The 26,986-nt window shown below is 43.2% G+C and overlaps 1 protein-coding gene across 1 annotated transcript in view; it reads right to left on the reverse strand.

Annotated features, from left to right (window-relative positions):
- Positions 1–6,302: 6,302 nt before the first annotated feature.
- LOC136843727 (short/branched chain specific acyl-CoA dehydrogenase, mitochondrial) overlaps positions 6,303–26,986 on the reverse strand; it is a 180,052-nt gene continuing 159,368 nt past the window's right edge. Inside the window, exon 9 of the mRNA XM_067112362.1 lies at positions 6,303–12,729. Coding sequence (XP_066968463.1) covers positions 12,551–12,729 — 179 coding nt within the window. The 3' untranslated portion in view covers positions 6,303–12,550. The remainder of the gene's footprint in view (positions 12,730–26,986) is intronic.

Here is a 26,986-nt window from a genome sequence, read left to right on the forward strand (position 1 = left end):
TGGACCCTGAAAAGAAAAAGGAAGAGTTTGAAGGAACAAAAAAAAAAGGGAAATGGAATATTCAAGTTTCTCCTTTTAGTGCAGTTCCTCTGGTCTTAGGGTCTCTTCTCCAGGAGTTCAGGCTCCAACTCCTGCAGCTCACGACTCCTTTCCGATGCATGCCTCCTTCTCAGCTATTGGCTCTACCTTCAAGGTTGTCCCCCTTGTCTGTTTCTCATCCTGAAGGAGGAAGGGATCCCTCTATTGATGCTCTTGTACACTGTTATCTACTGCAGAGGAGCAACCCACCAAAGGAGAGAAAGAAGGGGGTTAAACTTGGCAGCACTGAGATCGAGTGTAAAGCGTCTTGCTCAGGTCTCTTCCCACTAGTGAGGAAGCTATCTCTCCTCCCCCTCTTCGACTCTCAGGTGTCAAAGAGTCTCTCCCTCTCTCTACTCTGGAACTTGGATAGGGGGAGTTGGTACAGGACCTCAACCACTTCCCAGGCCTAGACTGCTCTCCCTTCCCACTACTCGCTGAAATTTGGGGAAAGTGTGGAGGGAGGGAGCACCCACAGTGTGGTGGCCATATATTGGCCGTTCTGGATTGTACTGTATATATGAAATATGAAACGTAATGTAAATTACTCTTAATTTTTATAATGAATAATAAAGTTTTTTATGTGTCATTGTTCTCTCTGCCATTAACATTAATAGTGCCTCCACCTCATTGCAGGTCTACCATGGAGAAGGAGATCACCCAGATGATAAATTTGGCTGCACTGTCCTGAAAGTGTATTTAGTTAAGACTACAGAAAGTGAACAACACCTGAATACAAGCTTATTTTCTCCACAGACACAGGGGCTTGCAACACTAATGAGACGCACAAGCCACAGTGCAGACAAAAGTTGCCCAAGTGCTTCGCACACCACAAACAAAGAAGCACAATAACGACCTCGTGCTACAAACATCACAAATTTCTATTAATTCTCCATACACTTGGCTACCAGAGAGGTACAAGCACAAAAGGGGAACTATAAGCAGAGGGAAACAAATGAATGTCTTGCGCACATAGCACACACACACAAAAAATCTCAACCACAAAAATAGGAGACAGTTACAATACAACCAGTCGCTCAGGCAAATGAAGAAACGGTGGAAGAGGTTATGCAAATGAGGTCGTTCCAGGCCATTTGCCTTGGGGATAGGATTTTGATTTTAAGTCAAGACAGCTGCAGCATGCCTTGCAATGACTAACTCCATTTATGAATGTATATATTTCAGAAAATATCAGTTGTAACATATATTCCTACTGGCACAAACGTTAAGTATTCCTTAAATCAAGAGCAAAGAAAAATGCTAATTGTTCCTCATCAAATCATACCAATATTGCCATGCAAGTTAATCAACTTCAAATTATTATAGGATAAAAAAAAAGAAAGTACAAAACTATTTATTCCTATCTTTGTAGTCACAACACTACCCAGTATTTGGTCTCCATAATAATGTAATACTATCTTATACAGTAATTAGTAATTCTATGGAAATCTGCTTGTCCAAAGCATATACTATCACACATCACTAGTCTATAGTACCCAAAACCCTACAGTCACACTGGTAATGGCATGTCTGTTGATCAAACAACCAATTTCAGATCAAAGTTTTTATGGGGTTATGTAAGCCTAATGGGGAAACAAAACTTCAGTGTAAATCTATACCTTTCCAACAAAGTGGATACCTTACTGTAACTGGAAAAAATCATGCATTTTTCATACCAAGCCTTTCAACTTATTGAATACTGTACATTTAAATGTTATCCTTCTATAACCTTTCAAATACAATATTTAACATGAACACACTAATTCAATAAGATGAAATCTAAACTGGACTTCCAGAATCTCCTTGCTTTGAGCAACAAAATATATATTTATGTACAATAATGTGAACACCAAGCATTGCTATTGGCCTTCATCAAAATGATATAGCTACAGTCCATCACTCTTGAATACACTGGTTAAGTGTACTCGGCAACCACTTATATTACAAATATCACTGTAAAATGAAGTAATAATAATTTACTCTGGGATTCAGAGTAACTATAAATATGATTATGGTCATATGTTTTAGCACAATTTTGAGTCCTCAGTTAACATGGGTTAGGACATTCTGACTCTGTTGACTTATCTGGTCATGAAAGTCACTACTCTCAAAATAGTGTGACTTAACATCAAATCAAGTTTCACCCATTTAACATTTCATACAACTAAACAAAAAATGCGCCAAGGAGTATCCTGCTTGCCCCATTATTTACAAACTCATTATACAATGACACTACACCAGGTACATTAGTTAGTAAGACTACCAAACTAAATTAGTAGCAAACTTTACATTTCACTACAAAATCTAATACAGGCAGTACACAGTTATCAGCGGGCTCGGTTATTGGCAATCTGGTTTTGCAGCACTTGTCTAGTGACGGAAATCGGAAATTTTCGGCGCCGATATGTGCCAATTTCCACTTATTGGCACCAATAATCGGGTATTGGTGCCAATACATACCTAACAGGGGCACCGATACCCGGTTATAGTCACACTGTCGGAATGAAACCCAGGGGCTGCCCGTACTTGCATAATAACCACAGTAGATAAATAATAAAAATTTGTCAGAGTTTGCCCTGATATAACTTAATTTCAATGACCAATCAGTTTGAAAGGTACTGGAAATCAAAACTATAAATACCCATTAATTTGAGATCACTGTAGTAACTGGACAAAATTAAAAAGCAATATCTGTCAAAAATTAAATCTGTGATCAATTTAGTTTTGGAATGTAAAAATCACATCACTTAAGTATTTTGATCAATTATTCTTCAACTTATAATATTTTGTCCTAGAACATAAAGTACGAGTAACACTGTTGTGCCAGGAATTAAAACTGCAGCTTATTGTTAAAATCAATCTTCAGTCTCCTTTCTTTTATATTACATTCCTTATTAACCCCTTATAATAGGGCAATTAATTACAAAACAAACCTGTACTTTCCAAAACTATCATTCCAAAACTATCATTCCAAAAAAGATTAATCTTTGCATTTATTAAATTTAAGTTTTAACCAATTTAAAAATTTTATTAATTTACCTACTGTATATCATATTTTACAAAAAAAGTAAACTAAGTAATGTCCTTAAAAACAGGTTTTGATGCAGGAAAAACCTATTTTTGGTACCTGCTGTTCATCCTCAAAGGAGTTACACTCATGGTTCCCCCAAGGCTCCATAAGACAGACTAACCAATTACAAAGAATTCTTTTACAGTTGGTCTTAGTCACAATAGTGTTGTTGGCACAGTGATAGAATATAAGGGACTAAGGACAGGAAGCTCCATCTCCTGTCTGACAGTAACTGCCTCAGGTTTCTCTATGTCCCACACACACACACAGATGTAACAATAACGAGTATGTCGGCCATCTTCCTCATTACATGCCAGTTTTGTGCAAGATAAATGTTCACCCCAGTCCCATGCCTTTTCGCCAGGGAAAGTGGGTGGGTTTGAGGACTCACAGTGGCTACCGAAAATATGTTGTTCATCCTCAAAGGAGCTTACAAAAGAAATTGACGAGTGACAAAATGGCTTGGCTCCTCATAAATAAACCCCAACAACCCAGATCAATTTTTGGTCCTAAGTATAGTCACAGGTTATTAACCAAGTTCTTTCTCCCGTATACCCACAGGGTTTAGCAATAAAGAACAAGAAAGAACATAGAACCAATATATGTAATAGTCTTTGTGGTTTGAAGGATGATTTCGCCTTCCCCAGCAATATCTCAGCATGACCACCACTCTCATGGCAATAGTGTCTCAGGAATTTTTTATTCAAGGTAAAGTCACAGGTTATCAACTGTTTTCTCTATTCCGGATACCCATTAGGGTCTGGCAATAAAGAACAGGAAACACATGAACCTATAAATTTTTATCCCTTGTGATTCTACAGTGACTTACCTAATTATGCTGGGGTCTGGCTGCAGGATTATTGTACCTTCACCGGTTCAGGAATACTGCTTCTAATAAACAACTCCTTACACTCAATGACTTCCTCGAAGAAAACACTTCTGAAGAAAGTTAACTATGTGCTCACATTTTGGATGTCATGCAACTTAGGAAAGGAGTGAGGGTCTGCCTTTTAAATGGGGGCCAATAAAATAATTCTCAGCCCATGTAGAGATAGTGGTTTGTTTGTGATAGAGTATAGGAAAAATAGGACCATCTGGGATGTTTGCCATGACACCTAGGTATACCAGGCATAATATTTTATATGAAATACTGAGTTCCTTTTATAAGAAAAGGGGATTTTCCCTTTAAAAAGATCCTCATTCTTTGCCAAGAGTGATAGGCCAGGAGACAACAGGAAATGACAACTAGGTGTATGAGCGGTGAAATGTTGGCCCTGCCTAAGAGAGCCCAGTACGCTAATCCAAGCTCCCAATGCCAAAGCAGTCAAGAAGACTGCCTTTTGCAGCATATGAGTTGTAGTTGTATTGGGCCCATGAATTGTGGGGATGACAGGAGTCTAAGAACCTTATTCAGGGACCAGGTAATGGGAAACCTTTGCAGTGTAAAAGACTAGAGAACAGAATGAACAATTTCTATATTAGAATCAGTCCCAAAACCATAAGACAAGGGTTCTGCCAATGCTGCCTTGTATGCCATGATTTTGACCACCTCAAAAGATATAAAATAAAATGTAAAACTGTTTCAGCAGATTTTAACTTGGCTCTCAAGTGTAGAGGTAATCTAACCACATTTTCCACACAGACTGGTATGTCGGATGGACGAAGTACATAGTTTTTGCACTAAATACTGACCAATGTTAGGCAAATAATCTTTACGGTAGACTAGGTGTAAAAATCCATGTGAAGGTCGCGGCTCAGAATGGATGCGTAGATGACTTTCCCTCCTTCTGTCTGGGATAGAACAATGGATAGCAATGGAATCTATTTTCTCACCTGTTGTTGAAGAAATAAGGAACCAATGACTGTCTGGCTAATTCCACTAAGCAAGCAGTTCTGTTGAAAGCCGGTATACTGTTCAAAGCTTTCAGAATCTGGAACAATGAAGGAAAAAGGTATATCGTCCTCCACTTGTTCTGGTCTTGCAGGAATGCATTTCTTGCTATTGCCTGAATGTCCAGGTTCAGAGACACATACTCTGGAAGTTGATGGTTCTAACGTGGTGAACTGGTCCACTTCTGGATTGTGGAAGCATGTTAGCAAATACTGACTTGATAGGAGCTCAGCATGAGCCTAACCTCTTTATATAAGACACTGCAGTCATATTGTCTAGGAACAACAAAATGTGGGTCCCTTTTAGGTTTCAATTTTATAAGATGGAAAAAACAGCCAATAGCCCAAGGAAGCTGATATGATATGACAATTCCTCAGAACAGGTGACCATCTTCCCCCTAACTGACAATCCTTCCAGTGGCCTCCCCAACCTGTCAAGGAGGCATCCATATGTATTATCACTTGTTCGAATGGTGGAGTTAGGTCGGCCTGTTCGTCAGAGACCCCTTATAGGTCCACGGACATAGTATCTTCCCAATCTCAGATGAAGGTGATTGCAAAGCCTTTTCCTGGCATGAGAGAGCCAGACTCTGTTTAAATCCTGCAGTCACAATCTCTGAATTAGATCTACCACAGACCAAAACTTCATTCGAATTGTCATCTGGAAAAGCTGGGCAGTGCAAGGAATCTTCTCAGGTCCTTCCTTTTTCTGGTTTGTGTGCTGTTGGAAAGAGACAGCAAGTTGTGAAGAATATCCCAACAAAGTCCCAGCCTCAGAAAACGTCTCCTGGATGTAAGAAGGGCCTTGTTCCTATTTAGAAACCTTTAGACTGGAGTCTGTCGACTACCACTTTCAGGTTTTGTCAGCACTCTTCTCTGGTGGCTCCCCATATTAACCAACCATCTAGGTAGGTCAGCAGTTAAATTCCTTCATTCCTGAGCTCCCATAAAATAAATAAGTACAGTATATATAAATATTTATACAAACTATATGACAAATTTTTAAATCAATTGGTATTTTTCATAACTAGTAAACCTGTGGTCTTAACAAAAGGGAAAATAATCTGGCACCACCAATAAAAACAAAAAAATTACAATGAGTTGGTGGCATTGGGAGATGGCCAAGATGGCAGTGTGAGGGAGGAGAAGTTGACCTCCCCTACTCCATCTCGGAAACTCTGTCAGTTTTTCTCTGACCGCCTTTGTAAGAGGTTGTGCTGTTGACCTCTCTCCTCAAAGCTAGTTGTTGTCCAGTTCCAGACTGTTTATTTTTCTTTTTTTTGTATGATTTGTGTGTTTTTGTGAATCTTGTGTGTTTCTGCTTGAGTATGCAAATCCACAACCTTCCTAAACCCACCAAACCCCAGAAAAAATGTTCTGGGGTTGACAGTAATCCTTGCTTCTGATCCCTGCCTTCCTTTGTGAAAGACTCTCATTCCACTTACAGTATATCAGATGTAGATTTCACGTTTTTGCAGCGTAAGTAAACCATGCCCTTAATGTTTTGATTGGCCTCCTGAGCAATGGAAGAATTTTGATAAGAGGAGGAGATACAGAAGGAAGTCTGCGCTGCCATTTTGGGAAGGGTTTGCTTTCTCAGATGCGGCGTCAGCTTCGTTCCCTTCTAATTCTTGCTCTTCTTCTCTGAACTCTTCTCACTCTGCCTCTTCTTCCCATGAAGATTTTACTCCCTCTCATACTTCTAATGCTTTGGCCTTAGAAGATTCAGTTGGGGGTGCAGGAGATCTTGTAATTAATTTGGATGCCCCTTTCCTTTGGGTGGGGGGGTAGAGGCTGCCTCCCTCATACTGTGTTTTCAGGAGGTGATGCGCAGATGACGGAGTGTTGGGACCCCTTAGGCTTACCAGACGTACCAACCCTTTCCAGCCTATTGTCTCACTGTTTGGCTTCTCACTCTCCAGTTTCATCTGCCATGACAGTTTCCAAGGCCACTGTCTCTATGACATCATCCCAGCTCTCTACAGCTAGAACTTCAGTCTCCTTAGCCTCCTCTCAGCTGTCGATGACACTCAAATCTGACGGGTTAAGGATCACCCTTCGTTCAAAGGAATGCTTCTTGGGGACACTGAAGAATGATGACAAATGTAGCTGTCTTTCTCAATGGTCCCTTTTTAAAAGGGGTCTGGGACTTGGAAAAAAAAACTACTTTAGAGGAGGGAGAGGGTGAGACCATCTCTGCCCTAGCCCACTGAAAATTTTACTGTGTCCCCAAAGAGAGGAATTCAACTGCATGTTATGCTGTAGAAGATAATCCCAAACATGCAAGTCTTATTGGGCTCCACCTCTTCCATTCCCTGTAATACACAACCCAGGAGTTGATGTTACCTTTCCCTGGTAGGAGTGTCTTGTCCACTTCAAAAGGGGTGCTGATGCTATTGTTGTTCTTCTTCTGTTGTCAGAGGGGTCCTTTAGTAGTGACTGGAGGCTTGTACGGTTCTGATTCACACCAAGCTTTCTTGGGATCAGGAAGAGGAAACTCTTAAGAGTATTGTTCCCAGATTCCCCTTTTTCAAGAACAGTATATACTGTGCAATTCTGTTGTCGGGCTCATTCAATGTTTTTTTATTATTGCAGTGAACAATGTTCTGGAAGACTCTGGAAGCTATTTATTAAGTGGAGTCTAGCACAAAATTTTGCCAAGGCTTGTCCTGAGATTTTTCTCATAGGAGTCCTAAATTGCTGGGTAGCCATGTCCAATGGGAGCTTTTTCCTCTCATAAGGGAGGACAAGTGTTGCCCATTCCTTTGTAGCACTATCAGATTCGGGGATGGTGGAGACAAATGGCTTTATTTCTGCCATAAAATCTCATTTCCCAGCCACCACAAAATTCTGGAATTCTGTCTTCACATGACTGATTGCTCCAAAAGTGAAGAAACAGAAGGCTGATGCCTACTAGAGAGGTTTTTGGATCTGTAAAATTGTTGCACTTTATTTTCCATTAAACTGGAAAAATGTTGCTTCTATGGCTTTCACTGCTATATTTAGCCAGGATAACCGTCTCCTTCACTGGTTTCTCAATTCCTATTGAAGGAGGGACCAAGCACCATTCAATATTGGGAAAGGCTGGCCTGTCCCAAAATTCTATATGCTCAACCTCAATCAGTTTTCCTTTCATTAATGAGGTATTTTCCATCTGGTGAAAGGATGCACATTGAGGTGTCTTGCCAAAGGTTATCAGTAACATTTTCAGGGGCAGAAGCAGGTACCCGTACTACATTCCGATTCGAGGTTTTATTGTCAGACCTGGTCTTATTATTGTTACCAGTCGGAGCTCTGGGAGTGAGTAGGTTGTCTTTTATTACCCATTCTGATTTTAACAGGGATCTAGACAAATGATTCAATTTATTTTTGGGCTTGGGTTTTTTATTACCCTGTTTCCATGACCTAAGATTTTTGGTGAGAAAACCTATCTTTGCCTGGGCAGACTGTGCAGCCTCTCTATCCTCTAGTTTAAAGGATGAGAAATTTTTACTCATCACATGCAATTCCATATCCAGGACAGACCTGAATTCCTCTTGGGAATCATGGATAGAGTCTCTGTTCATGATTTCCTCCTGGAATTCTGAAAGTACTGCAAGCAGAATTTTCCCCTCAGGGAAGCCTGCATGAACTGATGAGTCAAGGCAGCCATATCACCACTGCCTGGCAATATAGAAAGTACAGCAAGTAGAATTTCCTATCACAGAAGCAAGCATGAACTGAGCCAAGGCAATCGTAGCATCACTGTCTGACAATATAGAAAGTACAGCAGGTGGAATCTTCCTATCAGGAAAGCCTGCATGAACTGATTGAGCCAAGGCAGTCGTATCACCACTGCCAAGCAGTATAGAAGTCCAGGATAAATCACTACCCCGTAGAAGGTACAGACACTTCAGATGGGGTTGGGCAGACCCTATCAGGGTCCACTCAATATATGATTACTTAATGGGAAAGGCAAGATTCTCATCTGAAGTCTCTCTCTCATGTAAAGCAGAACACTGTTCCTTACATCTTCCAGATTCAGAAAGGACATTTCAGTGGCTATATCCACTTTATGTTGGGTATCGGTGACCCCTCTCCCAAGGAAAGACTCTTTGGCTCCATCAGCGAAGTTGAAGTTGGAATTCCTATTGACCCTAACGTGGATTTTGCTCAGCGAGGGATGGAAACACTGCCATAGTTCTGCTAGAACGATGTAAAGTAGTCTCCTTCTTCCATACTCCTGTTGAAACCTATAATTCATAGAGACAGCTTAAAAATGAGCTCTTTCATCATTTAAACTTGCTGCCAGGAGCATATTTCACACATGCCTAGCAACCAACCAAATTCTCCTTTATTCCTTCAGGGGCTGGCTTATGGCAGGTAGTTATGAGTCATTTCCACAGGTGAAAAGCAGACTGAGCAATTCACTATGGCACAGGTAATGTGTAGGCCCTACGTAATGGTAGCCCAGTAGTAAAAAAAGGTACAAGGGTTCAATAAAAACTACCCAGTGTTAGCTACGCATATGACTACATAGGCAGCAAACACTTCATATTAACACAGGTCTACATGGCCACAAATATGTGTCCACAATCAATGGGTCATATCCATAAAATAATAGTAATATATTATCAAAATTTAATCCACAATTACTATAACAACATTTCCTTGAAAGGATTTACTCACAAATGCTTAACTCAAAACTAGATGGATATCCTTATTATATATATTTCTACACATTTCATTACCTTTGATTACTCAGTCTATTTCCAAGCACCAGGTAAAGGTTATTTAGCTTATAGGCTATGTTAGTTGGTACATAATTAAAATCAACAATTATTGGAATTATCGTACCAAAAATATATAAAATCATTATCTCTAGATTTTAAACTGTTTGGCAAAGCTCACCATTACGAAAAAGTACTTTTGTATTCCCTTAAGAAAAAGACAAGCGTCACGACAACTGTCTCAACCTGTGACATCACTACTGGCGGAGAAATACCCATTGGAAGTAGATCCCCGTGAATGCATTTCCTTTAACACTTGGAAAGAATTTTGATATTAAGGATAACTGGGGAACTGTCTACATAACACCAAGGCTCCCAAGTCAAGCACTACTGGGAACTCAATGTTTCGTAATCAAGAAGTTAAGCTAACCCGATTTACCCTTTTGGTAACCTCAAATTACCTACCAATGTTAAAAAAGTAATTGAATAATGAGCTTCAAAAACAAAATTTTCTAATATTATTGCCTTAATGCTAATTATCACTTTGCCAAACGAGAAAAAACAGCATGGCAATTACAGTGTAGCTTAGCGATCTACTCCAAACTTATCGCATTGCAAGAGGCCTACTGGCTCCCAGTTTAAAAAAATAAAGACTACCTGTTAACATCTTATGGCACTAAAGCTTTTCACTGGGTCTTAAAACTAAGCTGATCGAAAAATGCATAGTCGAACACAATTTTTGGAGCAAAACCTGGGGATTATTGAACTTTTTTCTACAGACCACAGTGTAATGAGGAAGATGGCCGACATATGTATTGTTGTCACATCTGTGTAAATAGGATGTAAAGAAAGCCAAGGCAGTCACTGTAGGACAGGAGATAGAGCCCTTTACATGTATTCTACCCGTGCCAACAGTACTATTCTGGCCAAGACCAACTATAAGAAAATTCTTTGTAATTGGCTGGTCTGTCTTGTGAAGCTCTGGGAGGACCACGAGAGTGTAACTCCTTTGAGGATGAACAGCGGCTATGCTATCAAAAAGACCTGTTAGGTTCATAAATTTTTCATATAGTTTAGTAAAAATACAAAAATTTGCATCTCACTTTGAGGCTGACAGTCTCCACACAATATATGCACAAAAAGTTAAAGTTTTCCATCTGAACACTTTGAACAATGTTAATGCAACACTGTACAGGCAGTCCCCGGTTATCAGCAGGGGTTCCGTTCTGAGGGTGTGATGATAACCGAAAATTGCCGCTAACCGAAAATCGGCAATTTTCGGCGCCTTTTCTGCAATTTTTGGGGCTTATCGGCGCCAAAATGTGACGATTTTCAGCAAAGGCGCCTCTGTTAGGCATGTATCAGCGCCAATACCCAATTATCGGCCCAAATAAGTGGAAATCAGCGTTTTTCGGCACCGAAAATTGCCGATTTTCATCGCTAGACAAGCCCCACAAAACCGGATTGCCATTAACCGAGCCCGCCGTTAACCAGGGACTGCCTGTACTTAGACCGACAAATGAAGGGATAAGAAATTCAGTACAGGCAGTCCCCGGTTTACAACAGGGGTTCCGTAACCCCGGAACATGTCTTGTAAACCGGGAAATACTTTCTGATGAATATATTTGAAAAGCAAAGCATCGTAACCTCGGAACGTTGTAAGCTGGACCCGTCGTAAACCAGGGACTGCCTGTACATTCAAAATTAGCTAACCAAAGAATATTAATTGTGTGATGAACACAAATTTGTAATAATTAGCTTCTAATGCTAAACTATGCTTTTTTTACAACAAAATGATAAACACAATCAGTCACCAATCTCAATACTGTAATACTGTTTTCTTCATCCTAGTTTTTTACGCTTTTTCCTAGCAATATACATAATTTACAATACCTCTTTTTACCTACTTGTGTAGGAAGTACAGCAAAAAATTACAGTGAGGAAAAATTATCAGGTTTCTTTTAAATTACTTGCTCAAATAATATTTAATAACTACTTTTAGTCATTAGCAGTAGTCTGTAATAATCTTTTATCCCAAGTTACATTAGTTCTTGTGCTGCCTAAGAAAACTGTTTACCATTTCTGGCTCATCTTTTCCAAAGGGAGCCAGAAAATATTTTGACCTTTTTTTATATTACACTTTATAGAAGTTCCTCCTATCTTTCCTGGAGAAATATCAAAGAAAGATACAGTATCTGCATTTCCCACTAAATCATAAGGTGTCTGGATTAGTTTCTAACAATACATACTACTTTTTTTTTCCTTCAGCCATATGAAACCCAGACATTAGATAATGCAGTAGCAGTATTACTCTTAACTCATCAAAAATTAACAATACGGTAAAAAAAATAAAGCGCACAAAAGGGTGGCAGTACATGAATTTGATCATTTTAATTTCACTGCCAGTTCCAGTTATAACCCTTAGTTACCTTACGAAGAACTGCATTTCCAAGAGAATTATACAGATGCCAACATTCATAAGGTAAAAAAATTATACTGTATGATTATCCAACCATGATTTAAAGATTTAACAGCAGTGACACAAACTCTCTAAATAAATATTACATTTACTTTCCTACATATTAGCTACTTTCTCTAAAAATCTGAAGAATTCAACAGGCTACCAAACTACTACATTCACAAAAACAGCCATAAAATACATTTACTACAGTATTTTTAAATGCATGAGGCTCTCTACAGAAACTTGAATACAATACGAGTCCTCTGCAAGACAATGAAGATTATGATGTTTTCCAGTACTGTATACCATTTAAAACACTTTGTTAGATAAAGATAAAGATGCTTAACTTTCATACTCCTGAGCAATTAACTTTGCAATGGTGTTTAGTTGTATGTGGGAGGTGCCTTCATAAATGGTCCCTATCTTACAGTCCCGGTAGTACTTTTCTACAGGGAAGTCCTTGGTGAATCCAACCCCACCCATCAGCTCGATGCATTTTGAAGTTACTCGTGTAGCTACCTCTGTAAAGTGAAAAGTAAATTAGCTACATTAACGACTTTCAGGACTGGATTACACAAGTCAATACAGGCACTTCCCGCTTACTGGCGGCATTGCCTCTGTATATTTTTAGTTGCTATGGTCATGGTAATATGACGAAAGTACTTATCATCTCCACTGTTTCACTTTCCTTCATGGCTGAAAATTTGTTTGTACAATCATCACGGTTTTACCTTTTCATGATTTAAAATCAAATATAACAAACATGTTTGAGACTTTTTCATATGTTGCATGATTTTTGTGTTTACATGATTTTTGTGCATTTTCCATACTGTATCTTGTAAGCATACCCAGTAAGTAGGTAGAGCGGTCAGCTGTTTTTGTTAAGTTAAACTGTCCAGTACTGCAATGTATGTATTTTTACAAGCAATTCATTTAGCAGATATGTAACTAAAATTGGATAAGTGAATAAATATTTTAGACTAAATGAAAATATGAAAATACAAGTTAGAATAGGCTATTAATTATTTTACATGTAACTTCTGTTCACTTGAAGCTAATAGTTGCTCATGGTACTGTACTGTATTGGCTATGTACCTGGGTGCTGTATTGTGTTGGCTATTTACCAATCTTTGTTGTTTAGCAAATTTCATTACTTACCGAAAGGGGCAGACCCCCCAAACTGTCTGTTAAGTTGATGTGTCACTGTATGTGGTAATGTACCACACATTCATTTTAGAAAATCTCCTCCAGCATTTCCATGTTCACTTCACAGTACAATAACTAGTACTATTATTAAATACTGAATCAATAAAACTTCAAGTTACATTTCAAGTAACTATCAGAACATGTGCAAAGAGCTTATTACTGAATGAGTGGCGAGGATTGGAGTAAGGTATTTTTCAAGAAGTCGGACAGCTTGGTGGAAAAACAACGAAAGGAATATACATACAATTTAAGGTAAAAACCTACATAGGTGTTGCCAAGATGATTCTGCATAAAGCCTTCAATGCACTGCACTGAACAAAACAAGCATTAAGCTGAATATTTCAACAAGGGAACCATGATGAGAAATAATCCTATTGCGAGAGTCTTGTCTTCATCTTCATGGCACTAATATGATTATCATTTTCATTCTGTAGTTCATAATACAGGCTGTAAAGTCACCACATCGACGTCAGCGGAGTGCTTCGAAGGCGTCATTAATTAAGTCTCCGCTGAGCAAGTTTTCTTTGGTGACTTCCCACTTTCTCCACACTCAATTCGTCACGCCTAACGTGCCAGGTCACGCATTTTCTACCATTTCAACTTTATATGTATTTGTCCAACTGTCATAAATCATGTATCGTATGTTTCTTTATTCGCAGGCATCAAGACTGTATCCATATTGAAGTTCTATACGTTTTTGTATTGTAAATTGTACTCGTTCGCCGAATATTATTGTTAATTGTTTTTGACCTCAGGTCACGCTCAATGTCATTGTCTTCCGCGGTCCAGCGCCAGTCGGCCGCTATATAAACTGAATCTGAAATAAACCAGCAGTAACTTTTACCTGCTCGTTTCTTTTGCACCTCTTACAGTTGTGACCCCCCGGAGTATCCCGGAGCCATTAGCGGACCAACACGGCGACTCAGTCTTGGCTCCGGGAACCCTCCACCGCTCTTAGCGGCCTAAACACGGCGCTGTAACCAGCGTTTGAGCGTGCTGACTCTCGTCGGCAAACCCACCAGTGTCACTAACACACCCACACAGCGCACGAAAGTGTGTTCTGACGCGAGTACCCCACTCCAGTAAGAGGGCAAAGGAGCGAGCATGGACGCGGGTATCCCCTCCTTCGTGCACTTAACCGCGGACCTCGCGGACTCGGAGGTCCACTTTCCTCCCATCTCACCCGCGCCCGTCCCCGCACCGAGGCCCTCCCGCACCTCCACACCCACGCCAGCGCCCCGAACACTCCATGGGTCGGCAACACAGTCGCGGGCCGCCCTCACCATAAAGTTGCCACCTTTTATACAGGGGAACCCAACGATGTGGCTGCGCAGGGTCGAGAGCCACTTCAGGGTGGCGCACCTGAAGGACGAAATCCTGCAGGCTGACACGGTGCTTAACGCCCTCCCGGAGGACGTATACAGAAAACTCGTCTCGCAGGTGCCGGAGACACAGACCCTCACATACAAAGTCGCGAAGAAGATCCTCCTCGAAACGTGCTCCCTACCTATCGCCGAGCGGGCCGCCCGTGCTATCGACCTCGCCGTCAGCCCACGGCACGACCTCAACGCAAGAGACGCATGGAGCATGGTCGTGGACCTTCTTTCACTACCAGATTTCGACGGCACGAAAAAGCGACAGGAAATAAGCCTGTCGCGGGAGATCTACCTTCGCCAGCTCCTCCCGGAGGTCTGCACCCAGATTCCTCACCCCTACACCATGCTTCTCGACGACCTCATCGAAACGGCGCAGCACCTCACGGACTGCGTGCAGGCCACACAGCGGCTAAAAGCGCCCACACAGTCGGTCAGCTCCGTCCAGCCGGAAGAAGAAGTGGAGCAGGGCGTCAACGCCGTCGCCAGGAGACGTCCACTGACCCACAACAAATGGAGTTCCCCGGGCCTCTGTTGCTACCACAAGTGGTTCGGCAAAGACGCCTGAAACTGCCTGCCGCCCTGCTCGTTCGCCCGTTCAAAAAAACGGGGGTGGCGGCGGCCAGCAGGACAAACTGCCATGGCAACCGAAAAACCCAGGGGACCAGAACCAGTAGGCTTCTATGTCCGTGACACCGTCTCCGGCAGGATGATGCTGGTCGACACAGGGGCCTTTAGATCGATCTTCCCGGCATCCAGGGAGGACCGCAGCCAGAAACCAGACCCGGCCACCTTCCTGACGGCCGCCAACGAATCCCCCATCCTCTCCTATGGCACCAGGCCCCTGTCGATCTCCATCCTTGGCCAAAATTACTCCTGGGACTTCATCGTCACGGATGTAGGAACCCCGCTCCTGGGGGTCGACTTCCTGGCGCACTTCGGCCTGCTAATCGACGTGAGGCGTAAGCGCCTCTTCGACACTGACTCCTGCCGGTCTCTCCCATTAACAGCGGGACCCAAGGCACCCACCATCAGCTCCGTCGCCCCCCACCAGTATGCACACCTGCTGACGGAGTTCCCCGAAGTTTTCAAGCCCGAACTTCGACAAGTCCCCAGGGCCCCAGCCAAACATGGCATATACCATCACATAACAACTAAAGGCCCCCCGACACATGCAAAGTTCCGTAGGCTTCCCCCACAGCGTTTGCAGGAGGCGAAGAAGGCATTCGCAGAGATGGAGCGGATGGGAATCTGCAGAAAGGCCTCCAGCCCGCGGGCCTCCCCTCTCCACATGGTGCAGAAACCGGACGGCTCCTGGAGACCTTGCGGCGACTACAGACGTCTCACCATTGCAACGGAGCCTGACCACTACCCTTTGCCCAACATGCAGGACCTCACGGCCTCCTTTCACGGAGCCAAGGTATTCACTAAATTGGACCTTCTTAAATCATACTTTCAGGTACCTGTCGCACCAGAGGATATACCAAAGACCGCCATCATCACGCCGTTCGGGTCCTATGTGTTCGCCTTCTCCACCTTCGGAGTGAGGAACGCCGGGGCGACCTTCCAGCGGCTCATGGACAGCATCTTCGGGGACCTGAAATTCTGCGTCTGCTACGTTGATGACATCCTCATATTTTCCAGGTCTCTCAGTGAACACCAAAGGCACATCAGGGTAGTCCTGCGGCGCCTCCAAGAGAACGGCCTCGTCATCCGTTTTGACAAGTGCACCTTCGGCGTCCAGAAAGCAGACTTCCTGGGCCACGAGGTATCCCCGGCAGGCATCCGCCCACTCACGTCAAAGGTAGCAGCCGTAACCAGGTTCCCAAACCCCACCTCCGTCAAGGCTGTCCAGGAGTTCCTCAGGATGGTGAACTTCTACAGGCAGTTCACCCCGGGATCGCACACACCGCGGCCCCCCTGACGGAAGTTCTCAAAGGCCAACCAAAGTCCCTGTCTTGGGGACCCAGCCAGCAGCAGGCCTTCTCCCTGACGAAGGCTGCCCTCGCCGAGGCAACCGCCTTGGCACACCAGGATCCCAAGGCCCCTCTCCAGCTAACGACGGATGCCAGTAACGTCGCCTGTGGCGCTGTCCTGGAGCAGGTCATCAACGGCGCCACCCAGCCCATCGCCTTCTTCAGCAAGAAATTCAATCCCGCAGAGACCCGCTACAGCACCTTCGACAGGGAACTCTGCGCGATGTACCGCGCAGTCCGGCACTTCAAGTTCCTCCTGGAGGGGACGCCCTTCACAATCTTCACGGACCACCAACCACTGGTTCACGCCTTCACGAAGCAGGGGGACGCATGGTCTTCCAGGCAGCAGCGCCACCTCTCAGCCATAGCCAAATTCACCTGCTCCGTCAAGTACCTCCCCAGCAGGAAAAACCCTGTAGCAGACGCCCTCTCCAGAGTCAAGTTGAACGCAGTGCAGCTCGGAGTAAACTACCAAGACCTCGCCAGAGAACAGGCCGCTGACCCAGAAACCCCAGCCTACCGCACCGCCATCACGTCCCTTAAGTGGCGGGACATGACCCTCGCCCCCGGAGGCCCAAGTCTCCTGTGTGACATCAGTACGGGCCAGCCCCGCCCCTTGGTTCCAGTCTCACGTCGCCGCCAGATATTCGACATAATTCACAGCCTCTCACATCCCTCTGGCAGAACTACGGCCAAACTGCTCTCAAAAAAGTTCGTCTGGCACGGGGTGCAGAAGGACGCCACGTCCTGGGCGAAACAGTGCCTGCAGTGCCAGACCAGCAAGGTGGGGCGTCACACGCAGTCGGGGGTAGGCGAGTTCCCGCAGCCAGAGCGCCGCTTCGGCCACATTCACGTCGACGTTGTCGGGCCCCTTCCCCCATCAGACGGGTCCAGATACCTCCTGACGGTGGTAGATCGTTCGACAAGGTGGCCCGAAGCCACACTTATGCAAGAAGCCACCGCCAGCGCGTGTGCCGAGGCCCTGCTTTCCAGTTGGGTTAGCCGCTTTGGCGTCCCGGACCACATCACAACCGACAGGGGCCCTGCCTTCCTGTCCGAATTATGGTCCACCCTGGCTCAGCTGCTGGGGACCACGCATCACACCACCACGGCGTACAACCCGGCGGCCAACGGCCTGGTCGAACGGTTCCACAGATCCCTGAAGGCGTCCCTCATGGCCTGCTGCACCACCGAGGACTGGAAACATCAGCTGCCGTGGGTCCTCCTCGGTTTGAGAACTGCCCCCAGAGCCAACAGCACCCCGTCCGCAGCCGAAAAAACATACGGGGAGCCCCTTGTGGTACCGGGCGAGCTTGTGACAGAAGATCGCCACATCCCATCACTGCAGAGGCTCCGCGACGTGGCCGGCAAGTTTGCCCCTTGCAAGCGCACGTACACCAACATGTCGGCCACCTTCACACCGCCAGAGCTGTCATCCGCCACCCACGTCTTCGTCAGAGTCGACGCCGTCCGCCCGCCACTGACCAGGCCCTACAGGGGCCCCTTCCGCGTGCTGGAGCGGAACAGCAAGGCGTTCCTGCTGGCACTCCCTGGGAGGAACAACTGGGTTTCAATAGACCGCTTAAAGCCCGCCTTCCTGGAGGAGAGCACGGGCGTCACCGCAGCACCTTCCCCGCCCAGCCGCCCTTCGCCACGCCCAGGGCCCTGCAAACGGTGGGCGCGCGGCCGTACCAGGAAGGGCCCGCCCGCACCAGCAACCCAGCACCCTCACGCGCGGGAGACCCCTCCATTGCCTTCAAGAAGCCGTGGTACCCTTCAACGCCCCAGCAGATACACAGATTAGTCAGACGTGTCACATGTCTTGGGGGGGGGAGTATTTGTAAAGTCACCACACCGACGTCAGCGGAGTGCTTCGAAGGCGTCATTAATTAAGTCTCCGCTGAGCAAGTTTTCTTTGGTGACTTCCCACTTTCTTCACACTCAATTCGTCACGCCTAACGTGCCAGGTCATGCATTTTCTACCATTTCAACTTTATATGTATTTGTCCAACTGTCATAAATCATGTATCGTATGTTTCTTTATTCGCAGGCATCAAGACTGTATCCATATTGAAGTTCTATACGTTTTTGTATTGTAAATTGTACTTGTTCGCCGAATATTATTGTTAATTATTTTTGACCTCAGGTCACGCTCAATGTCATTGTCTTCCACGGTCCGGTGCCAGTAGGCCGCTATATAAACTGCCTGAATCTGTAATAAACCAGCAGTAACTTTTACCTGCTCATTTCTTTTGCACCTCTTACAAGGCCAGCACCTCTTGGTTTATAATTTACTCCTCCTGCACTCTTGGGAAAATCAGAGTCTTTTCATATAGGCTGCAACTGATGGAGTCATGGATTTCTGGTCATAGTTGAATTTGCAAGCAAACTGACAATTGCAATGCTCTGATCCCTACATGTTTAAATATTTCAACGGCTTTTCCACTCCTGCGTCAAGTCCAAGAACTCTGCTTATTTTACCACTCGTAGCCAGGTGTCAATGATAGGCATCTAAAACGTTCTTGTTCAATATTGACCCACTGAAGGTGAACTCCTTTTGGACAACCTTTGCTTTTGTTCCTTAACTCCTCTGCCCAAGTCAAGTACTTATATGGCTGAATCCTTTGCAACCAGGATCATAAACTGAATTACAAGCTTACTGGATCAGAGTGGCTGTATTGTTGTTTATATCTAATCAAAAGCATCCTAGATGGCACATCAGTGACAGAAGTCAAAGTTCTATGGGCCTTACAGCTCACACTACCAAATGGTTGTTTCCTTGAACTTGATTACTCCAATGATAGGGCAGTTGGTGTCATTACTGACAGGAGAGAATGATCATCCACACATACCATCTGCTGGCATAATCCTGAAGTTCAACACACTGGTACCTAGTGAGCTCACACTTGCCTGCCCTGATTCTTCTTATTGTTAGGTAAATTAACCAAACTACCATGGTATTGGCTCTATTAAATTTATGTCAAGACTGTGTTATTCACCCAGTCTAAATTTCCAGAGCGCATAATTTTGGAAGTTGTCCAAACTTTACAAAGAGAACACTGTCAGAAGATTCTCAAGAGGGACCATGAGCTACTAAATGCATAGCTGGCATCTAGAACCCTAAAAATAATGCTAACCATAGTGATATTCTGCCAAAGAATGTTCCTGGCAGCAACAAAGTGTAATACTCCAAAAAGGAAGCTAAACTTCACCATGCTGACTGCCTTACTGCAGCAAAGGAAAGCTATGCTGTACAAGCACCCATAAAATATACAAATATATTTAAAGTACCAATAAATCAATTATAATGAAAATTACATTTTTTAATACAATCCATCAGTTTACTTAAGCCTATCTGCATGCCAGTAGCCCAGGAGGAACACTGTATAATGAAAGAGGTAAACACTTCCTCATCAGCCACCATCTGGGAACACCAGCACCGCCACAGACTGCTCGATTATCCAGATCTTCATTATCTGGAACTCAGCATCATCTGACACACCCAGACCAGGGCCCAAGGATCAAAGATATAAACAGTCGACCTCGAAAATCTGGCATTCTGTAGTCCAAGAACTCCCATGGTCTGGGACATTTTTTAATCAGCCACCATTCGTTCTTGAGCGGCTACAAGGGCGGCACTAATTTTCAGTTTGTGGATTTTTTTGGATTTCGGAACTGAAGCTTGCTCCTTTCGGAACTGAAGCTTTCTCCTTAAATACATAAGCACAGTTTATTTCCAATGAAACACTCTGTGAAACGCAAAAATATACAGCATACAAAAGGACCGTAATTTGTGTACAGTCGACCCTCGGCGAGGGGGGTTAGGGACCACAACAACCCACAAAAAGTGAAAGTCTACATTAAGTTGTTAGCCAGCTCTGAAAATGCTTATGACAGCCTATTTTAATAGTTCAAACACCAAATATACCTTAAACTATCATCCTACACTAAATATACCTTAAGCTATCATCCTAAAATACTTTAATATAACTTTAAAGTCATCTTACAACATTTAACCTTAAAAATATATGGCTTACAGTTACATGTGACAACTAATCAAGTTCCCCCTATAGTCAGGCACAGCCATTTTCTCTCATACAATATTCAAGCCGTCCCATTTAATTTTCACAGTAGGTAGGGGATACATTGGGAGTTCACATGTAAAGTTAAGTACTGTACCTAAATATTTAAATATGCATTACAGAAACACCAAATCACATTTGCAATCAACAATGATAAATTAATCTCTTGTGTACCGTTCTGTGCGTTAATCATACTTAGAATCAACTAAACTTTTAGTAAAAACAGTACAGTAAATCATGCAAAGCAAAAAAACATTGTAACATGTACATACATATGCACACACTCATTTGTATGCATCGTGAACTTCTTGGAGTTTTAGTTTTGTATTTTTAAGTTTATGATACAGTAATTCATATTTCATTAAAGGATATGTACAGTACTTAGAGCAAGAGAAAGGGTAAAATGATTCCAGAAACAGCTGTTTTGTGATTCTGAAGGATTTTACTTTAACAAAGTTAGTTTACCTTTGAATACCTCTTCTACTTTTATGTACAAAATTAAAAACAATAACTCCATTAACAGATAAAAATTTATTTTCCTAATTCTTTCAGTAGTATGCTCAGTCAGCTGATTCCTATTAGTGGACAAAATGGGGGAAGTCCATCTCTGCTGCCATTTTGTACGAATGTACCGTTTGATAACTGGACACGTATCCAAATGTGGGACCTTATTAGTTAAGAAATCACATCTTGCAGCATCCTTTGCTTTACTATCAGCCAGTTCGTTCCCTTCTAAACCAGTGTGCACAAGAATCCAACAAAACTTCACCGATTTGTGGCAAATAGAAAGATAAAAAAGCTATTCCTGAGCCTTTTGAATTAAGGGATGGGTAGGGTTAAACTTCTTTCGGGCTTCTAAAACACTCCTTGAGTCACTATATATTACTGCAGACTTAAATTTCTTAACAGATGCGGATTTAATGCATCAACTAAGACTGTTGCTTCAGCAGTGAATATGGATGAGGAGTCTGATAACTGCACATCCTACTCCATCTTCCAATTTTGATCCATCAGCATAGATTTTCCTGTCATTTATATGCCTCTCATCATGCTCCAAAAACTTGTTTCTGACTTCTTCTTCCAGACGATCTTTCTTCTTTGTTTCCTTAATGCAGACATCTATTGCTGGAACAAACCACTGAGGGATAGCAGGATGTTTAACTTGTAGGACCTTCTGCATTTTTATGCTTTCATCCTCCAGTTCACCCAGCTCTCTGATTTGAAATGGTATTGAAGATCTAGATCCAAAAAGACTTGAGTCACACTGTTTTAAGATCTCAAAAGAAGGATTCTCCTTTGAGCTTTCCAGCCCCATGGTGTGTCTCAGACCTAGCTCATGCCTCCTTAAGTTCAGTGGTAGCTGATGGGAGTCTACATAAATACTTTCAATGGGTGAAGTTCTAGAAGCTCCAGTGCAGATCCTTAACCCCATATTATGCACAGCGTCCAATTCCTTAAGTTTAGTCTTTGAAGCAGATGAGTATACTTGGCAGCAATAGTCTAACTTAGATACACATACTGTATTATAAAGCCTTAACAAAGATTTCTTATCAGCACCCCAATTAAAATTAGATACTACTTTTAAAATATTTAGTGATCTTTTCACTTTTAACTGGTCAATATGATTATTCCAAGTGAGCTTTTCATCAAAGACCATTCCAAAAAATTTTACTTCGGTAGAGTAAGGTAAAATAATTCCATTTAAGATAAGAGATGGAATGGTTTCCTTAGTTCGGTATCTGCAGAACCGAACAGCGACAGTTTCAGATTTGGAAAATCGAAACCCTTGCTCACTGGCCCACTTGCTTACTTTATCGATGGCTCTTTGCATGAACCTGCTAGTAGATGCTGCATCATATCCTGTGCAGTACAGAGCCAAATCATCTACAAATAAAGAGCCTTTTACTGGTGATGATATCTTTTCTAATACTCCATTAATGGCAATAGCAAAGAGGGTGACATTAAGGACACTACCCTGAGGAACTCCCTCTTCTTAAGAAAGGTCATGATACATGATTCCCTACGCTTACCTTTATAATCTTTCTGATAAAAATTAATTTATTAACCCTTTAACACTTAATGGACGTACCATACGTCGACTAAAATTGTCTGTCGTATGCCAAGTGGACGTAGCATACGTCGACTGAAAATGCTTTTTTTAAATATTCGCGGAAAAATAATTATAGGCCTAGTTTGCGGAAGGTTTCAATCAAATCACGCGCCTTGAGGGATGCTGGGAGTTCACGGATCAAGCTGTTGTTTTGTTCATAAGCGTCACCCAGACGCGCATGCGCAAATTCCCTCCTTCTCGCACCAGATAGCATCAGCGTCGGACCTTGCGGGAGCGATTTTTTTGACGCAATCGTGTTTTGCAGAACTTTGGCGAGTGTTTGCGTATTCGTGCTGCAACAGAACGTTTGCAGAGATGTCACAAAGCCGTCAGGACCGTGAAAGGCACATACTGCCTGTCGGTAGTGAGCGTGTGAGGCGAGTTTTAGACTGGGATGCTGGAGAAGGACCCAGCAGTCAAAGTGACCCAGCTTCTCAGCGCCGTGTTGTTCGCCCACGTGTGACCGAATCCGACCCAGGACCACATCCCGTGCCTTTTACAACCCCTAGGAAGCATCGGGGTGTCCTGAGGGGCATCCGAAAACATTTGGGAGGCCTCCAACAAAAGGACATAGACGAATACTTGTCGGAGCTTGATTGAGAGCAGGTGGGAAGTCCTGATTTCGGTGGCAGCTGGTTATCCAGCGATGAGGACATCATGCCTGATGTCAGCGATGATGAATATTTGCCCCCAATGTCCGTACGGGATCCACAGGAGGAAATTGAATTAGAATTTAGTGGTTTTAGTGCATATGAGGGAGAGTCTGAGTTGGAGGAGGAGGATGCCCCGATTGTGGCTGGTGGGGACGAGACCGAAAGTGATGGCGAAAGTGAAGGAGACGGCCCAGCTGGGAGTGTGGGAGTGCGAAGACGTGCCCGTGCACGTGCGCGAGCGCAGACCCGCAGAAGGTCGCAACGTCGCGGCAGCTCGGGTGAAGGCCGTTTGTCCGAAAGTGATGAGGGGTGGTTGGAGGACCCCACCCCACCTAACATGCACCCATTCACGGCAGTACCTGGACTCTCCGTCCCTGTGCCTCTCACTACACTGGGGTTCATTCAGCTTTTCCTGACGCGGGAATTGCTGGAATTCCTTGTTGCAGAGACGGCAGATTACGCTCGGTACTGCCGTGAGGAACTGCAGACGACGTTGTCGTATCGCTGGCGGGGCTGCAACCTCACGGACATGGCGCAGTTTTTGGGGCTCCACATTTTTTTTGGAATGATGCCTGCTGCCGGCGTCAGGCAATATTGAGGCGGAATTTTTTTAAGCACGCCCAATGTGCCCGGCATTATGCCCCGTGATGGTTTCCTGGCGTTGGACAGGTATTTCAACGCCTTCAACCGAAGGGCTATACCCCGGAATAACCCCGACCGCCTCATCTTAGTCCGCCCAGTGTTGGAGTTCATTCGTGAACGGTGCCAGACTCTCGTGGTTCCTTCCAAGAACCTTTCTTTGGATGAGGGTATGATGCCATACAAAGGGCATCTAAGTATAAAAGTGTACAACCCCATGAAGCCAAAGAAATATGGTGTAAAGTTATTTTTCATTACGGAAGCCAACACTTCTTGGTGTATTCTGGGGTCTTTTCCACGCTGCGTGACACTGTCTTCGGTCTTGTGAATCGTTTCCGTAACCAGGGATACCACCTGTTTATGGATAATTATTATAATTCGGTATCCCTGGCCCAGGAACTGTATGAAGCAGGTGTTCTCATCAGTGGTACCCTTCGGCTGGTGTGTGGGGCCCCGAATGTCCTCAAGAGGTTTGCTAGCTACCCGCAACATCTGGCAAGAGGAGAGACAGAGTGGCGGCGGAAGGGAGATGTCTTCGTCATCTGTTGGAAGGGGTCCGACTCGTGCCCATGATTACGACGAGTCATGAGCCCATCCAAGAAGAGGTCATTCAGCGGAAGAAGACACGTCGGCAGGGCCGAGTTACATATGAGGAGTTTCGTGTCCAGCGCCCTACTGTCATCGGGCACTACAACAGGCACATGGGAGAGTTGATCTCTTTGATCAACTCATCCAGTATTATCCCTTCGCCAGGAGAACCAGGAGGTGGACACAGAAGCTCGTCAAATACCTCCTTCAGTTGGCCCTCCAGAATGCTTACATCCTTTACTGTGGGTATAATTCGGACTTTCGGAGGTTGACCCACATCCAGTTTCTTGAGGTGGCTGGGAATGCCCTCATAAACTTCAACCCAGAGGAGTGGCCTTCCAACGCCGCCCCCCTGCCCCGAGCTCCAGCTCTGCCCCGAAAGGAAAGGGCAGATGTCGCTAGGTGGGCCAACCTCAGAATTCCTGATCCTGCCGACGCCGCCCAACTTGCCGTAATTTTTTCGCCGTTTTATATTATTCGTTACATAAAGTGTTATACACATCAAAATGTGCGCAATTTCATGTAGAATACAACAATAAATAAATAATTCTTTTAGCTCTTCACAGTTTTGTAATATTTTCATTTAAATCACAGTAACTGACAAAATTTTAACATTCGGTCAACTTTGACTCGACCAAAATGCTCGAAAAACGCAACCGTAGGCCAAAATTCTTACATTCTAGTAACAATCAATCATTTACCTTTATTCTGCAACAAACGGAAAGTCTCTAGCACAATATTTCTATTTTTGGTGAATTTTTGAAAAAAACTTTTTCCTTCGCTCAGCGCACGCGGACTCCGCTGAAAATCCTGGCATTTCTTGAGTCAACTTGCCGTAATTTTTTCGCCGTTTTATATTATTCGTTACATAAAGTGTTATACATCAAAATGTGCGCAATTTCATGTAGAATACAAAAATAAATAATTCTTTTAGCTCTTCACAGTTTTGTAATATTTTCATTTAAATCACGGTAACTGACAAAATTTTAACATTCGGTCAACTTTGACTCGACCAAAATGCTCGAAAAACGCAACCGTAGGCCAAAATTCTTACATTCTAGTAACAATCAATCATTTACCTTTATTCTGCAACAAACGGAAAGTCTCTAGCACAAAATTTCTATTTTTGGTGAATTTTTGAAAAAAACTTTTATCTTCACTCCGCGCGTGCGGACTCCGCTGAAATTCCTGTCATTTCTTGAGTCAACTTGCCGTAATTTTTTCGCCGTTTTATATTATTCGTTACATAAAGTGTTATACATCAAAATGTGTGCAATTTCATGTAGAATACAACAAAATATAAATAATTCTTTTAGCTCTTCACAGTTTTGTAATATTTTCATTTAAATTACGGTAACTGACAAAATTTTAACATTCGGTCAACTTTGACTCGACCAAAATGCTCGAAAAACGTAAGCGTAGGCCAAAATTCTTACATTCAAGTAACAATCAATCATTTACCTTTATTCTGCAACAAACGGAAAGTCTCTAGCACAATATTTCTATTTTTGGTGAATTTTTGAAAAAACTTTTCCTTCGCTCCAGCATGACTCCGCTGAAAATCCTGGCATTTCTTGAGTCAACTTGCCGTAATTTTTTCGCCGTTTTATATTATTCTTTACATAAAGTGTTATACATCAGAATGTGTGCAATTTCATGTACAATACAACAAAAAATCAATCATTCTTTTAGCTCTTCACAGTTTTGTAATATTTTCATTTAAATCACGGTAACTGACAAAATTTTAACATTCAGTCAACTTTGACTCGACCGAAATGCTCGAAAAACGCAACCTTAGGCCAAAATTCTTACATTCTAGTAACAATCAATCATTTACCTTTATTCTGCAACAAACGGAAAGTCTCTAGCACAAAATTTCTATTTTTGGTGAATTTTTGAAAAAAACTTTTTCCTTCGCTCCGCACCCGCGGACTCCGCTGAAAATCCTGGCATTTCTTGAGTCAACTTGCCGTAATTTTTTCGCCGTTTTATATTCTTCGTTACATAAAGTGTTATACATCAAAATGTGCGCAATTTCATGTAGAATACAACTAAAAATAAATCATTCTTTTAGCTCTTCACAATTTTGTAATATTTTCATTTAAATCACGATAACTGACAAAATTTTAACATTCGGTCAACTTTGACTCG

Source organism: Macrobrachium rosenbergii, chromosome 12, assembly GCF_040412425.1.
Source record: "Macrobrachium rosenbergii isolate ZJJX-2024 chromosome 12, ASM4041242v1, whole genome shotgun sequence".
NCBI lineage: Eukaryota > Metazoa > Arthropoda > Malacostraca > Decapoda > Palaemonidae > Macrobrachium > Macrobrachium rosenbergii.